Genomic DNA, 18,683 nt, shown 5'->3' with positions numbered 1-18,683 from the left:
TAGGCACATGGTCCTTTCCTCCGAGGTGGGCCGCTTGGCGATGTGCACTCCATCGATCGCCCCCTGCACCATGGGCATCCGGGTAACGGCTGCGAAACCGGCTGAGCGGGCATGCTGGTGGGCGCGGTCCACAGGGAACTGTATGTACCGGCCTGCAATGTCGTACAGGGCGCCGGTGACGGCCCGGATGCACCTGTGCACCAATGGCTGGGAGTTGCCGGACAGGCCCCCACTCGGCGACTGGAACGACCCCGTCGCGAAGAGGTTGAGGGCGACCGTCACCTTGACAGCCACCGGGAGGGCATGTCCACCCCCGGTCCCACATGGTGCCAGGTGAGCCGTCAGGTGGCAGATGTGGGCGACAGTCTCCCGGCTCATCCGGAGTCTCCTCCTGCACGCCCTGTCCAGGAGGTCCTTGAAGGACATGCGGGGCTGGTACACACGTTGTCGCATCGGACGCTGACAGCTTCCCACGCAGGCGCAGTGGAGGGAGTCTCTTCTGCCTCCGCCATGGTGGAGACCGTGGCGGAGGCGGAAGGGAAAGAGTGCCCCCACGGCACAGGCCCGCCCGCAGATCGGTGGGCCCCGATCGCGGGCCAGGCCACCGTGGGTCACCCCCCGGAACCAGATCGCCCCCCCCCCAGGACCCCGGAGCCCGCCCCCGCCGCCTTGTCCCGCCGGTAAGATAAGTGGTTTCATTTATGCCGGCGGGACAGGCATTTTAGCGGCAGGACTTCGGCCCATCCGGGCTGGAGAATCGTGCGGGGGGGCCCGCCAACCAGCGCGGCGCGATTCCCGCCCCCGCCGAATATCCAGTGCCGGAGACTTCGGCAACCGGCAGGGGCGGGATTCACGCCAGCCCCCGGCGATTCTCCGACCCGGCGGGGGGTCGGAGAATCTCGCCCCTGGTTACTGACCGTCCTGCCAGTGTAAACAGTTTCTCCCTGTCAACTCTATCAAAGATGTGGAGATGCCGGTGTTGGACTGGGGTGAGCACAGTACGAAGTCTTACAACACCAGGTTAAAAGTGACATCGAAACAAACCTGTTGGACTTTAACCTGGTGTTGTAAGACTTCGTACTGAACTCTATCAAAAACACCTCATAATTTTGAATGTTTCTATTAAATTTCCCCTTAGCCTTCTCTACTCCAAGGATAACAACATCAGCTTCCCTAATCTCTTCACATGACTGAAGGCCCACATCCCGGGTATCATGTTGCTAAATCTCCTGTGCACCCTCTCCAAGGCCTTAGCGTCCTTACTGAAGTGTGGTGGGCAGAATTGGACATAAGACCATAAGACCATAAGACATAGGAGCGGAAGTAAGGCCATTCGGCCCATCGAGTCCACTCCACCATTCAATCATGACTGATTTCAACTCCATTTACCCGCTCTCTCTCCATAGCCCTTAATTCCTCGAGAAATCAAGAATTTATCAACTTCTGTCTTAAAGACACTCAACGTCCCGGCGTCCACCACCCTCTGTGGCAATGAATTCCACAGACCCACCACTCCCTGGCTGAAGAAATTTCTCCTCATCTCTGTTCTAAAGCTGTGCCCCTGGGTCCTAGTCTCCCCTGCTAATGGAAACAACTTCCCTACATCCACCCTATCTAAGCCATTCATTATCTTCATCATGCCTTAGCTGAGGGCTAACCAGGGATTTATGAACATTCATCATAACCTCCTTGATTTTTGAGCTATATGCCTTTATTTATGAAGCCTCGGATCTTGTACCCTTTCTTAACATCTTGTCCTGTTATCTTTAAAGATTTTCACATGCGAATCTCATGTCTCTCTGTTCCTGCACCCACTTTGTCTTTATAGTGGTCAAAAGTCACAGAAAGAAACTATACAATTACATTAATGAGCATGCAGTAAAGAGAGTGCGTGTGTTCCAACTGGTCCATCGCGAGTATGACAGCTTAATTTCTGTCCTAAGGGCATATATCAAATAAATGAAAATTACAATATGTCATTAAACAGTCTGCCGTTTTTTTGTGGCCGTTGGTTTTCTTCTTGCTTTCCTTTGAACATTTTATTCCTGTGCTCATCAAAGTGTAAAACACCAGCGATCAGACTCAAGCTCTTCTTTGTTTTCAACATCGAACCTCAGCGAGGTTCGGGGCATAGGCTAGGGTGCAGCTAGACTCACCATCATCAAGGTTTAAAAAGTGTAGGAGACACAAGGAGGTCAATGAAGACATCCAGGTCAATGGCTTAGGTTTTAAAAGTCTGAAGACGTTGGAGACGGGTAAGTCACTGAGTGAATAACTACCCCTCCGGAGGTTCAGAAGCGATAGCAGTAATGTGGCTTATTAAACATGTGTCCAAATCCTATCTCCTTCATGGTTTAGAATGTCCAGGCATGTAATGGAGGGGCTTCTGGGCGACACTGTGAGGTGGATTGAAAGAGAGGTGGTTGCAGTGCTCCTGCCTCCAGTAATCTCAGGAGGTGGGTCAGCCTCATGGTGGGGACGACTCTTTGCCTCTCAGTCTCTTACGTGATGACTTGGATTAAACAGCTGCCTATACACAAGCTTTGAACCTGGACATCCAGAACATCAAAGTGGCTGGCACACTGCAAACTATCTTGAATAGGTCCTTCCACCAAACTGAGCGTGGATGTCCATCATACAGCTGATGAGACGTGCTGGTTTTGCACGAAAACTGCTGTAAGAGGTAGCTTCTGAGAACCTATGCTCATAAATCCAGGATTTGATGCCCGCTGTACTTAGAATCGTAGAATTTCCAGTGAAGAAGGAGGCCATTCGGCCCATCGAGTCTGCACTGGCCCTTGGAAAGAGCACCCCACTTAAACCCACACCTCCACCCTATCCCCGTAACCCAGTAACCCCACCTAACCTTTTTGGACACTAAGGGCAATTTAGCATGACCAATCCACCTAACTTGCACATATTTGGGCTGCAGAGGGGCAACCAGTCGCCACTGAATCACTGAATCAAAATGTTCAAGTGGAACAGACAGTGAAGCAATTTCCATTCACTGAAGAGTCAAAAGGGGCAGAGTTTAGGAATCAAAGTCTAAAAAATTCAAGTCACTAATATCTTAACCCTTTCTGCGTAAAAACGATGGAAGAGTTTCAGAAATATGACAGCACCAAATAAGTGTTAGTTTCTCCATAGAGTCCATACAGGGCAGAAGGAGGCCACTCGGCCCATTGTGTCTGCATCGACTCTCTGAAACAGCACCCTACTTAGGTCCACTCCCTCACCCTATCCCTGTAAGCGCGTAACCCCACCTAACCTGTACATCTTCGGACAATGGGTGGAAAACAAAGTGCCTGGAGCACCACGTAGACACGGGGAGAACGTGCAAACTCCACATAGACAGTCAGGGCTGGAATCTAACCCGGGTCCCTGATGCTGTGAAACAGCTATGCGGCCGTGCTTGCCTACAACATTCTTAAATCTGATAGCAACTAGTTCATCAAAACAACTAATGTACTCTAGAAAATAGAGTAAATTATATTGACGTGAATGCATACTCATTTTACCCTTCTCACCTCCATTCTGACTTTGGATTTTGTACGTTTTATATTCCACTGGATGCAGTAATGGCACAACGGTACCTTGATCTGGTTCCTCATAAGTTAAAATAAGTTTTTCCATGCTGCTGAAAAAGCGAGGTGGAACTCCTTTCGACGTCTGTCATGTGAAAGAATAAAATAAAAATAAATTAGATTGTCGACTCTGGTAGTGCAGTGTAAACCACTCAGAACCTCAAGTTTGCCAGCTTAGCTGTTAACTTAGCAGAGCCTAGTAGCTCACAAACCTATAACTCCCACCAGTTAAAAAAGGGAAAAGGCAGCAAGCGTGTGGGAATATCATAACCTCACATTCCCTTCCAAGCCACACCCCATCCCAATTTAGACACATGTCATTGTTCCTTCATGGTCTCAGAGTCCAGATCCTAGAATTCCCTACCTAACAGCAGATTGTGTTCTGGCACAATTCACTCACCTGATGAAGGAGCTACGCTCCGAAAGCTCATGATTCCAGACTTTAACCTGGTGTTGGAAGACGCCTTACTGTAACAGCACTGTGGAAGCAGCTTCAAAATTCGGACGTCTCTGGCGTAAGCAGTGATGGACAATAAAAGCTAGGCTTGCATATGATATTCACATAGCTAGAGAATATTTTTTCACATGTCAATAAGTCTGCCAAGAATCCCATGCATGTAACATTCATTGTACAATTAAAAATGAGCAAAGCTCAGTATATTGCTGTGTCTAAAATACTGTGCTCCAAATATGTAACTTGCCAATGCCTTCCAGTCAGAAGGTGACATAAAAATGTATTGTGCTGGAACACAATCTGCAGTATACTTTCAGATAATAGTCCAGCCACTTTAATTTTAATTCAAAGCAGGAAACTATTGCAAAGATTTTTACTGTGGCTGCATTGTCGAAAAGGTTTTTAAATCTCCTATGGAACCAGCTGCCCTAAACGTCCTAATTTATGTCTACCTATCTGAACCTCGCATTCCATAGAATCACAACAGTGCAGAAGGAGGCCAATTGGCCCATCGAGGGTTCACCGACCCTCTGAAAGAGCACCCTACCGTGGCCTGCTCTCCCAATCTATCCCCGTAACCCCACCTAACCTACACATCTTTGGACTGCAGGAGGAAACCGGAGCACCCGGAGGAAACCCACGCAGACACGGGGAGAACGTGCAAACTCCACACAGACAGTGACCCAAGTCTGTGGAATCGAACCCGGGTCCCTGGCGCTGGGAGGCAGCAGTGCTAGCCACTGTGATGCCCATGCACTTTACAAGCCTCCATGATTTCTGCTTTCCTCTGATTTGTGTCTCTTGCACCGTTTTTATTGATCCACCGTTGCTTTTCATCTATTCATTCATGAGACGCAGGCATCACTGGCAAGGCCTGCATTTGTTGCCCATCTTGAATTGCCCTTTGAAAGCAATTAAAAGTAGATCGAGAGTCACATGCAGGCCAGGCCGGGTAAAGGTGGCAGATTTCCTTCCTTAAAGTACATTGGTGAACCAGATGGGTTTTACAACAAGCGAAAGCTTCATGGTCACCGTTATTGAGACCAGCTTTTAATTCCCGACTAATTAAACAAATTTAAGTTCCACCAGTTACCATAGGCCCTTCTTCCCTAGATTACTAGTCCAATGGCATTACCACGATACCACTGTCTCCCCAGGTTGCACGGCTTGAAGTGCCCATGTCCTAAACTCTGGAAGTCTCTCCCAAAGCTTCTCTATCTCTCTCTCCTCCTTAAATTTCTTTGGCCAGCTTTTAAACACATATCCTAATATCTCCAGGCATTATCTCAAGGTGAATTTTTATTAATTTTCTTTAATTGCTTTTTATGGGATGTGGACATACGAGGCCGGGCCAGCATTTGCCACCCATCCCTGAGGGCATTTAAGAGTCAACAACATTGCTGTGGGTCTGGAGTCACATGTAGGCCAGACCAGGTAAGTACGTACCCTAAAGGACATTAGTGAACCAGGTGGGTTTTCACAATTGACAATGGTTTCATCTTTGACTTTTAATTCCAGATTTCTTTATTGAATTCAAATTCCACCATCTGTCGTGGTGGGATTCGAACCCAGGTCCCCAGAGCATTACCCTGGTTCTCTCCCTTACTCGTCCAGTGACAATGCTACTGCGTCACCACCTCCAGGCACTATTTCCAGGTGGATGCTTTGACAAACTACTTATCAAGAGGTAGCGAGTCTCATGCACTATTTCCCCGTGCTGCCCTCAGGAGGGCTCAGGGTTGCCAGTACGAGTCAGGCTGGCTGCAGTGACCAGGGGGAAGACAGTTGGTAAGGGCAAGGGGCTGTTGCTTCAGGCAGGTTACCCTATTAGCATAAGCCCAGGGGGAGGTGCCAGGCTTCACCAGCTGGTCTCCCACAAGCTGCTGGTTAATTGTTGGTGGCAGAAGGAAGAGGACCTCAGTTGGTCACAATGGGTCAATTGCCTGGGAGACTGCCTGACTTTCATCTTCCGCCGACACATTCAAACCAATGAAGTCCCCAATTATTTTATTCCAATTAAGGGGCAATTTATATCCTGCACATCTTTTGGGTTGTGGGGGTGAGACCCACACAGACACGGGGAGAATGTGTAAATGCCACACAGACAGTGATGCAGGGCGGGGATCGAACCTGGGTCCTCAGTGCCGTGAGGCAGCAGTGCTAACCACTGCACCACCGTTTCACCCCTGCCTTTGACTTATAATGGCTGCTGCACTGGAGGAAATGCAGCAAGCAATTTGCACACAGAACTGTGATAATGATGCTGACGTTGACTGAAGGGGATAAATATTGGCCACTAGGGAGAACCCTTCTGTTCTTCTTGGAAAGAGTTCCAAAAGATCTGTAGATTGCCTTAGAAAGCAGTTGGGACTTCAATTTAATCTCTCATTCAAAAGACGGTTCCTCTAACAATGCAGTAAGCTTTTTGAGCACAAGTTTGTTTCACTTGTTCAATTGTTGCCCATCCCTAATTTCCCTTCAACTCCGTGGCTTGTGGGCCATTTTGTTTAAGACTCAGCCACATTGCTGTGGGTTTGGAGTCACATGTAGACCAGACCAGGTAAGGATGGCAGATTTCCATCCCCAAAGGGCATTAGTGAACCAGATGGGTTTTTACGACATGGTCATCATTCAACTTCTAATTCCAGATTTTTATTGAATTCAAATTTCACTGCCTGACTGGGCTGGATTTGAACCGAGGTCTCAACAGCTTTACTCTGGATATCTATATTAACTGGTCCAGTGACAATACCACCATGACACCGCCTCCCGCTAATGTCCGAATGTCTCTGGAGTGGACTAGAACTTGCAAACTCAGAGGTGAGGATACCAGAAACTGAACTAGAGCTAACACATGTCACTGGGCTAAATTCTACACCCCTCGGAGCGGGGGCCCACGAATCGCGATTGGGCGGAGAATCAGGCATCTGGCCGAAATGAAGGTTCACGCAAGGTGCCGAACTGACTGCTATGCTCTAGCCCCCCCCCCCCCCCCGCTAGCAGCAGGATTGGGATTCACGTTTGCACACCAGCGGGAGGATGCTAATGGATACAAATAGCTCTTAATGAGTTAAGTGCATTCTAATCACGCCCCTTCATGCTTGAGTGATGTTGAAGTGCTCAGCTGGAAATTGACAGCACTTAACTCTCTTTGATGTGGTGGATATTTGTAAACATTGCTGTTTCAGCACTTTGATTTACTCATCTACGAAGAAGATGAATGGAACAAGGCTCACAGCTGATTTGTGTAAGGTGACAATCGCAGCCGACTAACAAAAATTAATGAATGGCTTGTGTCATGATATGCAGACATGCAGACAATGAAAAAACAGACAGGCACAGACAAGCAGCTAATGAACACAAAGAACAGGACATGACCAATGAGCTGGCAGGACACTCAGGGGTGGTATCTTTCTTTCCACTGCTGAACATCTACAGAGTGAGTCAGTGTGTATGTACAGTTTCACACCTCCAGCACGTGGCTAAGAGCAAATCTGGTTCAGTCAGACAGAGTAACCACACTTAGGTTAGCAGAGAGTCAAACTCATAGAGAACTGTGCTAACTGTGCTACTGGTTCAATAAATCAGATTGAACTAACTTCAAGGTCTGGAGTATCTTTCGGTTAAAGCTGCATTCAGTTGCAGCCTGTGTTATCCCAGAGTACATAACACGACATGCTACCAGGAGACTGCTCAATCTAGGTGGTTTACCTCAGTCCGTTCCGTGACGACTAGCGAATGTATCCCGGCACCATGGAGAAGATTCAGGCCCTCGCAGCTCAGGATCTCTGGCAACCTCAGTGCCAACTGGCGGACATTCAAGCAAAAGTTTCTGCTGTACATTGAAGCTTCAGACCTCGTGGGTGCATCTGATGCAAGGAAGATTGCGCTTCTCCTCTCAACAGTCGGTGATCACGCCATCGAACTCTTCAACTCTTTTCACTTCACCAAAGGCCAGGACAAGACAAAGTTTCAGACCATCCTGGACAAGTTTGACAGTCACTGTGAAGTGGACACCAATGAAATCTTCGAGCGCTACATTTTTAAACAGGGTCTACAAGGTAAAAATGAATCTTTCAACTCCTTCTTAACAAACCTCCACCTGCTAGCGCTGTCCTGCAACTTTGGTGATATTGCTGACTCCATGATCAGAGACCAAATCGATTTTGGAGTTCACTCTCATCCTCTGAGAGAGCAGCTGCTGAAAATCAAGCATATGACCCTGCCAGTCGCGATTGAAACATGCACAGTGCATGAACACGGCAAAAATCGCCATGCCCAGTACAAATCGGCTGAAAATGAGAAACGTGCCTCCCACGAGGCAGAGAGTGTGCAGGCCATCTCCCGGATGCAGTGCCTCAGCATTGATGAAAGCGGCCATTTTGCATGCTTTTCCCAGGGCCCCACACATGCGCGATGCGAACGGGATAACGAAGCGTCCGACACCCACACTGCGCATGTGCGACAACGTGCAGAGCGTCAGGACGCCGATGTCATGACGTGCTTGAACTGCGGCAATGCCCACTTAAAGAAACACTGCCCTGCAAGAGGCAGGCGATGGTTAAACTGCGGGAAGCCTAGACACTATGCAGCCTTGTGCAGGTCTGCACCACCAGTCAGGGGCCAGTCAGGGGCCAGGGCCCAATTCCGATGACAGCGCGTTCAGAGTGTGCAACAACGATTACAGGATTCTGATCCTGGCAGCACAACGGATCCAGAGGAAGAATGCCTGGACTCCGCCTACAGTGTGGGCATCATTACCAAATGTGAATCTGCCACATCCAACTCATCACAAATTCAATCCATCCTCGCTGTGGATTCTGCGGACGAATGTCGTGCGGTGATGCAGGTCAAACACTGCTCCATCCAGTTTAAGCTGGACACAGGTGCTTCTGCCAACCTCCTCTCACAGACAGACTTCAAACACATCAAGAAGCCCCTCAAGGTCCTTCCAGCAGCCTGCAGGCTTCTGGACTACAACCGAAATGCCATCACGGCACTGGGATCCTGCCATCTACTCGTCTCCAACCGAAGCACCCATGCACGGTTACGTTTTGAAATTGTCAAGCCAGACAGGGCATCCCTACTTGGTGCGCATGCCTGCAAGCAGCTGAACCTCGTGCAGCGGGTTTACACAACGACATCCTCCAATGTGGATCTTCAGGCCGGCATTGACGACATCCTCTCTCAGTATCCGTATATGTTCGACGGGATGGGCACGCTGCCATATCGATACAAGATTCTGCTACGACCTGATGCCAAGCGAGTGGTTCACGCACCACGCCAGGTTCCGGCTCCGCCGAGGAAGCGCCTGAAGGCACAGCTCAAGGATCTTCAGCAACAGGGCATCATTTCCAAGGTAACCAAACCGACTGACTGGGTCAGCTCGATGTGTTAGAAAGCCTCCGGGAGACCTGCGCATCTGCATTGATCCCAAGGATCTCAATAAGAATATAATGCGTGAGCACTGCCCCATCCCGAAGCGGGAGGAACTCACCAGTGAGATGGCACACGCACGTTTTTTCACCAAGTTAGATGCGTCACATGGATTTTGGCACATCCAGCTGGATGAGTCCAGCAGAAGGCTCTGCACCTTCAACGCACCGTTTGGCAGATACTGCTATAATCGCATGCCGTTTGGCATTGTCTCGGCATCGGAGATCTTTCATCGCATCATGGAGCAGATGATGGAGGGCATTGAAGGGGTTTGTGTGTCCGTGGACGACATCATCACATGGTCCACGACCCCTGAAGAGCATGTTTCCCATCTCCAGCAGGTATTCCGACGTGTCTATGCCAATGGCCTGAAGCTGAACAGGTCCAAATGTTGCTTTGGCATGTCGACACTCAAGGTCCTAGGTGACCAGATCTCTCAGCAGGGCGTGCGCCCGGGCACAGACAAGGTCAAGGCCATCAAAACCATGAAAGTCCCTGAAGGCAAGAAGATGGTGCTGCGCTTCCTGGGCAATGTCAATTTTCTGGGCAAGTTCATCCCAAACCTGGCCTCACACACCAGGCCCCTACGAAACCTGGTAAAAAAGTCCACTGCCTTTGAGTGGAAGGCAGCACATCAGGCAGAGTGGTTGGAGCTGAAAGCCAAGCTCACCACTGCACCCGTCTTGGCATTTTTCAACCCCGACAGGGAGACGAAGATCTCGACAGATGCGAGCCAGGATGGCATCGGTGCGGTGCTGCTTCAACGCGATGACACTTCATCCTGGGCACCGGTAGCCTACGCATCGAGGGCCATGACGCCTACCGAAACAAGGTATGCGCAAATAGAGAAGGAATGCCTGGGTCTTCTCACTGGCATTCTCAAGTTTCACGACTATGTCTACGTCCTGCCGACATTCACTGTCGAGACGGATCATAGGCCTCTGGTCCACATTATCAACAAGGACCTGAACGACATGACGCCTCGGTGGCAGCGCATCCTCCTCCAACTCAGAAGGTACGGCTTTGACTTAGTGTACACGCCTGGCAAGGAGCTCATCATCGCTGATGCATTGTCCCGCTCCATCACATTGCCTAGTGAACCGCTGGAAATCATCCGGCAGATTGAATCACAGGTGCAGCTGTGTGCTAGCACCCTCCTGGTGTCTGATGAGAAGGTGGTTCGTATCCGCGAGGAGACAGCCAAAGACCCCCTCTTGCAGCGTGCCAATCACCACCTCGCCAATGGCTGGCAGAAAGAGCAGTGCCCTCAATTTTACAATGTAAAGGACGGCCTGACGGTGATTGATGGTATCCTCCTCAAGCTGGACCGGATTGTCATTCCACTCAGTCTCCAGAGCTTGGTGCTCAGCCAAATCCATGAGGGACACCTGGGCATCGAGAAGTGCAGACGCAGAGCCAGGCAGGCTGTCTACTGGCCCGGTATTAGCCAGGACATCTCGAACATGGGGCGGGATTCTCCGCATCTTGCGGGGCCGAGCCCTCACCTTGAGGGGCTAGGCCCGCGCCGGAGTGATTTCCGCCCCGCCGGCTGGCAGGAAAGGCCTTTGGCGCCCCGCCAGCTGGCACGGAAATAACTTTGTCGTGCGACGCATGCGCGGGAGCGTCAGCGGCCGCTCACGGCATCCCCGCGCATGTGCAGTGGAGGGGTCTCTTCCGCCTCCGCCATAATGAAGACTATGGCGAAGGCGGAAGGAAAAGAGTGTCCCCACGGCACAGGCCCGCCCGCGGATCGGTGGACCCCGATCGCGGGCCAGGCCCACCGTGGGGGCACCACCCGGGGCCAGAACGCCCCGTTCCCCCCCAGGACCCCGGAGCCGGCCCGCGCCGCCTTGTCCCGCCGTTCGAAAGGTGGTTCAATCCACGCCGGCTGGCGTGGGTTGACAGTGGCGGGACTTCGGCCCGTCGCGGACCGGAGAATCGCCGGGGGCTGGCGTGCATCCCGCCCCCGCTGGTTGCCGAATTCTCCAGCACCGGATATTCGGCGGGGGCAGGAATCGCGTAGCGCCGGTTGGCGGGGCCCCCCCCCCCCGCGATTCACAGCCCGGATGGGCCGATGTCCCGCTGCTAAAATGCCTGTCCCGCCGGCGTAGATTAAACCACCTACCTTACCGGCGGGACACGGTGGCGCGGGCGGGCTCCAGGGTCCTGGGGGGGGGCGCATGGCGATCTGGCCCCGGGGGGTGCGCCCACGGTGGCCTGGCCCGCGATCGGGGCCCACCGATCCGCGGGCGGGCCTGTGCCATGGGGGCACTCTTTTCCTTCCGCCTTCGCCACGGTCTCCACCATGACGGAGGCGGAAGAGACTCCCTCCACTGTGCATGCGCGGGAATGCCGTCAGCGGCCGCTGACGCTCCCGCGCATGCGCCACCCAGAGATGTCATTTCCGTGCCAGCTGGCGGGCACCAAAGGCCTTTTTCGCCAGCTGGCGGGGCGGAAATTCGTCCAGCGCGGGCCTAGCCCCTTAAGGTTGGGGCTCGGCCCCCAAAGATGCGGAGCATTCCGCACCTTTGGGGCGGCGCGATGCCCAACTGATTCGCGCCGTTTTGGGCGCCAGTCGGCGGACATCGCGCCGATACCGGAGAATTTCACCCCTGGTAGTCCCACTCACTGTCATGAGTGACAATGGCCCGTTCTTCAACAGCCACGAACGGTCTATGTTTTCCAAGTGATACCATTTCAAACATGTCACTTCCAGCCCACACTATCCACAGTCCAATGGGAAGGTTGAAAAAGGGGCACATTGTGAAACAGCTCATCTGCAAGGCCGCGGATTCTGCTTCTGACATCTACCTCGCGCTGCTTGCATACAGGGCGACCCCACTGTCCACAGGCATGTCGCCGGCTCAACTCCTGATGAACAGGGACCTGCGGACGACACTTCCAGCCATACACTTGCTCAACTTGGATCACCTCCCGGTGCTGCAGAAGGTGCAGCAACTCCGAGACCGGCAAAAACAGGGCTATGATACTCATGCCACCGATTTGCCCGTGTTATCCCCGGCAGACACTGTCAGGATCAAGATACCGAATGGTGGCTGGTCTCCTCCAGCTGTCGTTGTTCGACAGGCTGCGCCCCGCTCGTATGTTGTACGTATGGCTGGTGGTTCTGTGTGCGATGAAACAGACGGGCACTGCGCAAAGTTGCCTGCCCGCAACTGCTTTCTTCTCCGTTTTTGTCCGTTGTTTTGCCACCTCCTGATACCTCGAACACAAGGCCACCAGTCAGGCTTCCATCCCGCCTGTCAAGGCACCGTCATCCCCACAAACACCTCTCCGGCGGTCGACAAGGATCAGATGCAAGCCGCAGAGACTGGACTTATGAACATTTGTTTTGTTTGCTATGTTCTGTTTTCTCACATTATCATAGAATTTACAGTGCAGAAGGAGGCCATTTGGCCCATCGAGTCTGCATTGGCTCTTGGAAAGAGCACCCTACCCAAGGTCAACACCTCAAGCCTATCCCCATGACCCAGTAACCCCACCCAACACACTTTTGGACACTAAGGGCAATTTATCATGGCCAATCCACCTAACCTGCACATCTTTGGACTGTGGGAGGAAACCGGAGCACCCGGAGGAAACCCACGCACACACGGGGAAAATGTGCAGACTCCGCACAAACAGTGACCCAAGCCGGAATCGAACCTGGGACACTGGAGCTGTGAAGCAATTGTGCATCCACAATTCTACCGTGCTGCCTTCACATATAAATACGTTCACATATGCCACCGCTTGTAAATATGTTAATATGTGCCACCACATGTCAGTACGTTCCCATGTGCCAACAAAACATTTTTTTTAAATAGGGAGGAGATGTCATGATATGCAGACATGCAGATAATGATATACAGACAGGCACAGACAGGCAGCTAATGAACACAGAGAACAGGACATGACCAATGAGCTGGCAGGACACTCAGGGGTGGGATCTCACTATAAAAGGCACGAGGCACTCACACTCCGCCTCTTTCCACTGATGAACATCTACAGAGTGAGTCAGGGTGTATGTACAGTATCACACCTCCAGCACATGGCTAAGAGCTAGTCTGGTTCAGTCAGACAGAGTAACCACACTTAGGTTAGCAGAGAGTCAAACTCATAGAGAACTGTGCTACTGGTTCAATAAATAAGGTTGAACTAACTTCAAGGTCTGGAATATCTTTTGGTTAAAGCTGCATCCAGTTGCAGCATGTGTTATCCCAGAGTACACAACATGACACCTTGCAGAATCCCTCAGATTCATTGCCATGCATAAATTTGTATGGCGAGGGATACTGAATTGCTCAACGATTTGGGCTCCCAACGGGAACGCAAATCACGTGCAATTCGGCTCTGGCAGGATAACTTAGGGTGGGATTCACCGTTCCTCGACATCGATTCTGTAATTGGCAATCTGGCGGAGAATTCCTCTTGACATCAAAATCGGGGGCAGCGCCTGTTTGATGCAGGTTTCGTACGCTCCACCCCCTCCAAAGCACCATCATCGCGGCATGCGCTGCCTCACCTGAAGGCCTCTCCCGACGCTCCGCCCCGATGGGCTGGGTTCCTGACTGCGTGCTTGACATGCTGTCTCAGCCATGAGGGGACCCGACGTGGCAGCTGCGGACTGTGTCCAGCGCCACCACAATCGGCGGAAGCCATGCTGCTGGCCGGTGGGGGGCACTATCTGGCAGGTCGGGTCCGCACACGGCCTGCGCCATGTTTTACGGTGCGACCGCTGCAGGTCGTCGCTGTGTACATGCACGGCCACAGTCAAAGCCACTCTCCAACCGTTTGTTTCATGGAAGCCGGGAGTTTTACGTGGCATGGCTGCTAGCCCCTCACCGGTCGCAGTATCGGTGAGGGGGCGTCGTCGATTCTTTTCCACGTAAAACGCCACAAATTCTCCGCACCTAGCCTCAGAAACAGAGAATCCAGCCCTTATGGAGAATTTCTCTCACTGTGTAGATTGTGCTTGTATACTGTGCACTGTGTACTTGTGCACTGTGTACTGTGCAATGTGTACTTGTGTACTTGTGTACTGTGTACTGTGCACTTGTGTACTTGTGTACTGTGTACTTGTGCACTGTGTACTGTGTACTTGTGTACTGGTGTACTGTGTACTGTGTACTTGTGCACTGTGTACTGTGTACTGTGTACTGTGCACTGTGTACTTGTGTACTGTGTACTTGTGTACTGTGTACTGTGTACTGTGTACTGTGCACTGTGTACTTGTGTACTGTGTACTTCTGCACTGTGTACTGTGCACTGTGTACTTGTGTACTGTGTACTGTGTACTGTGCACTGTGTACTTGTGTACTGTGTACTGTGTACTGTGTACTTGTGTACTGTGTACTGTGTACTGTGCACTGTGTACTTGTGTACTTGTGCACTGTGTACTTGTGTACTGTGCACTGTGTACTTGTGTACTGTGTACTGTGCACTGTGTACTTGTGTACTGTGTACTTGTGTACTGTGTACTGTGTACTTGTGCACTGTGTACTTGTGCACTGTGTACTGTGCACTGTGTACTTGTGTACTTGTGCACTGTGTACTTGTGCACTGTGTACTTGTGTACTGTGTACTGTGTACTGTGCACTGTGTACTTGTGTACTGTGTACTTGTGTACTTGTGCACTGTGTACTTGTGCACTGTGTACTTGTGCACTGTGTACTTGTGTACTGTGTACTGTGCACTGTGTACTTGTGTACTGTATACTGTGCACTGTGTACTTGTGTACTGTGTGCTTGTGTACTGTGTACTGTGTACTTGTGCACTGTGTACTTGTGTACTGTGTACTGTGCACTGTGTACTTGTGTACTGTGTACTTGTGCACTGTGTACTTGTGTACTGTGTACTTGTGCACTGTACTTGTGTACTGTGTACTGTGCACTGTGTACTTGTGCACTGTGTACTTGCGTACTTTTGCACTGTGTACTTGTGCACTGTGTACTTGTGCACTGTGTACTTGTGTACTGTGTACTTGTGCACTGTGTACTTGTGCACTGTGTACTTGTGCACTGTGCACTGTGTACTTGTGTACTGTGTACTGTGCACTGTGTACTTGTGCACTGTGTACTTGCGTACTTTTGCACTGTGTACTTGTGCACTGTGTACTTGTGCACTGTGTACTTGTGTACTGTGTACTGTGTACTTGTGCACTGTGTACTTGTGTACTTGTGCACTGTGTACTTGTGCACTGTGTACATGTACTGTGTACTGTGTACTGTGTACTGTGTACTTGTGTACTGTGTACTTGTGTACTGTGTACTTGTGTACTTGTGCACTGTGTACTTGTGCACTGTGCACTGTGTACTTGTGTACTGTGTACTGTGTACTGTGTACTGTGTACTGTGCACTGTGTACTTGTGTACTGTGCACTGTGCACTGTGCACTGTGTACTTGTGTACTGTGTACTTGTGTACATGTGTACTTGTGCACTGTACTTGTGTACTGTGTACTGTGCACTGTGCACTGTGCACTTGTGTACTGTGTACTTGTGCACTGTGTACTTGTGTACTGTGTACTTGTGCACTGTACTTGTGTACTGTGTACTGTGCACTGTGTACTTGTGCACTGTGTACTTGTGCACTGTGTACTTGTGTACTTGTGCACTGTGTACTTGTGTACTGTGTACTTGTGTACTGTGCACTGTGTACTTGTGCACTGTGTACTTGTGTACATTTGCACTGTGTACTTGTGCACTGTGAGCAGTTTTGGTCCCCTTATTTAAGGAAAGATATTATTTCATTGGAGGCGGTTCAGAGAAGGTTCACGATGATGATCCTCGGTATGGAGGGATTGTCTTCTGAGCAAAGGTTACACAGGTTGAGACTCTACTCATTGGAAATTAGAAGGAGAGGTGATCTCATTGAAACATACAGGATTCTTAAGGGGTTTGACAGGGTAAATGCTGAGAGGATGCTTCCCCTGATGGGTGAGTCTAGGACCAAAGGGGCATAGTCTCAGAATAAAGGGGTGCCAATTTAAATCTGAGAGGAGGAGGAATTTCTTCTCCCAGAGGATTGTGAGTCTTTGGAACCCCTTGCCACAGAGAGCTGTGCGGACAGAATCCGTGTGTATATTTAAGGCTGAGACAGATAGTTTTGTGATCAGTAAAGGAATCAAGGGTTACGGGGAAAGGGCAGGAAAGTGGACGTGAGGAATATCGGGCGGAAAGGTCCGACCCCACGCCAGGTCGGAGAATCGGCGCGGCGCCACGTGAATCGCGCCACGCCGCCCCGATGCCGGGACACAATTCTCCGCAGTGCGGAGAATCAGCACCAGCGGCGCCGGCGTGGTCGGCGCGGCGCCGGTCGGGGTATGCACCGACTCGCCGGCCCCGGGCCGGCACGGGCCGGAGCATCAATTCTCCTGCCCGGATGGGCAGAGCGGCCATCATCAAAAAGCCGAGTTCCACCGGCGCCATTCTAACATCCTCTGAGCCGGCGGGACCTCGGCCTTGAAGAGTCCAGGGCGGCCTGTGTGGGGGGGGGAGGTGGTTCCGACCCAAGGGGGGGCTCCATAGTGGCCTGGCCCACGATTGGGGCCCACCGATCGGTGGGCCAGCCTCTCTGCTCCCCGGCCTCCTGTAGCCCTGCGCCATTTGGTGTCGGGGCGGCCGCGGGGAAGAAGGCCAATGCGCATGTGCTAGTTGGCGCCGGCCCAACTGCGCTTGCGGGACCCCGCGGCGCCGGGTTCACGCCGGGATCGGCAGCGGAGGCTGCTCCAGCGCCGTCCTAGCCCTATGTGGGCCGCAGAATGGGGTCCCGGAATGGGCGCTGACGCCGGAGTAAAACACTCCCGTTTTTTACTCCGGCGTCGGCACTTAGCCGCGCATTGGGAGAATCCCGCCCATCGAATCAGCTATGATCCTATTGAATGGTGGAGCAGGCTCGAGGGGCCGAATGGCCTACATCTGCTCCTAATTTTTGTCTTAGGGTCTTACAAGTCAGGTGAAGGTGGGATCAAGTTATTAGAATCACAGAACGGTGCATCACAAAGAACACCATTCGGCCCATTGTCCTGGTGCTGTGAAAGAGCTATCCACTTACTCCCTCCTGCTCTTTCCCCACATTCCTGCAAATTTTTCAACTTCAAATATTTACTTCAGTCCTTTTTGAAAGTTATTCTTGTAAATGCTCTCAGGCAGCGCATTCCAGGCTGTAACAATACACTGCCCTTAAATGCTTTTATCTTTGTCGCTGCAGGTTCTTGGGCAACAATCTTCAAATTCTCCCATATTTTAACAGTTTCAAAGGGGGCAGAGTGCTGATGTCAATGGATGTGTAGCTATGCTGAGACGATGCTCTTTGCCTTGCTAATGCAAAAGCCAGGTGCCAAACTCATATACTTTTCTGCATGAAACATAAATCACTTGAATTGCATGCCTTCAAAAATTAAACTCAACTGACAAAACAAAAACATGGCAAAGCTATTGGGCACCGAGAAGAATAAAAGAACAAAATGCCCTCAGCATATGGCTTCCCTGACCTCGGCTGACCTTCAGGATTAAGGATGGATGTCTGCCGTGGCACAAATAGAGACAACGCATTAGGGCGGGCCGGAACCGCATCATGTGCATGAAAGCAGCCCCCGTGACATTAATAAATCCTTGCAAGTGACCCATGACTCACCATGTCACACCTGGGGTATAAACCTGCATTACGATTTGAGAAAGCATCAGCTCTTTCTCATGCATGGTAATGAAAGCTGTCATCTGTTTCATAGCACAAGTGCATAGATGATGGAAAACAGGTGGCATTCTGTTATTATGTGCCTTAAAGACTGATAGCTGAGCCAGCTGGGTCAAAGACCCCTGATCCAGCTGCTCAGAATGTGTGCTCTGTCTGGGATGAATGTTAGCCGCACCCCACATGCAGATCATTTCATGTAATCTCTCACTCATGAAGGCAAGATAACTGGTCGTCTGTCAATTCTTACCACAAGAACAACCGCTGGACAGTGAGGACTATTGCTCTGCTTCTGACACTCGTAAATATTACTAAAGATGTTAAACTCCAATGTGCAGTTTGTTGCTAACAGTGTGGCACACTGGGGCCATCTCACCTGTGACTGCGGTTAGACAAGGGAAGACAGGGCCAGGTGTGAAATTCATTGAATTAAAAAGGCCCGACAGTGTAGAAGAAGGCCATTTGGCCCATCAGGTCTGCACCTACCCTCTAAATGAGCACTCCACCCAAGTCCAC

The 18,683-nt window shown here is 51.1% G+C and overlaps 1 protein-coding gene across 1 annotated transcript in view; it reads right to left on the bottom strand.

Moving 5' to 3' along the window:
• Positions 1 to 18,683, bottom strand: part of LOC140392066 (SH2 domain-containing protein 1A-like) — a 122,648-nt gene that overhangs the window by 48,179 nt on the left and 55,786 nt on the right. The window contains exon 3 of the mRNA XM_072477289.1: positions 3,528 to 3,669. Within this exon, the coding sequence (XP_072333390.1) occupies positions 3,528 to 3,669 (142 nt within the window). The remainder of the gene's footprint in view (positions 1 to 3,527; positions 3,670 to 18,683) is intronic.

The sequence above is a fragment of the Scyliorhinus torazame genome, chromosome 15 (assembly GCF_047496885.1).
Source record: "Scyliorhinus torazame isolate Kashiwa2021f chromosome 15, sScyTor2.1, whole genome shotgun sequence".
Lineage (NCBI taxonomy): Eukaryota > Metazoa > Chordata > Chondrichthyes > Carcharhiniformes > Scyliorhinidae > Scyliorhinus > Scyliorhinus torazame.
Note: the sequence above shows the minus strand (reverse complement) of the source record. Positions and strands in the feature narration are given on the sequence as shown.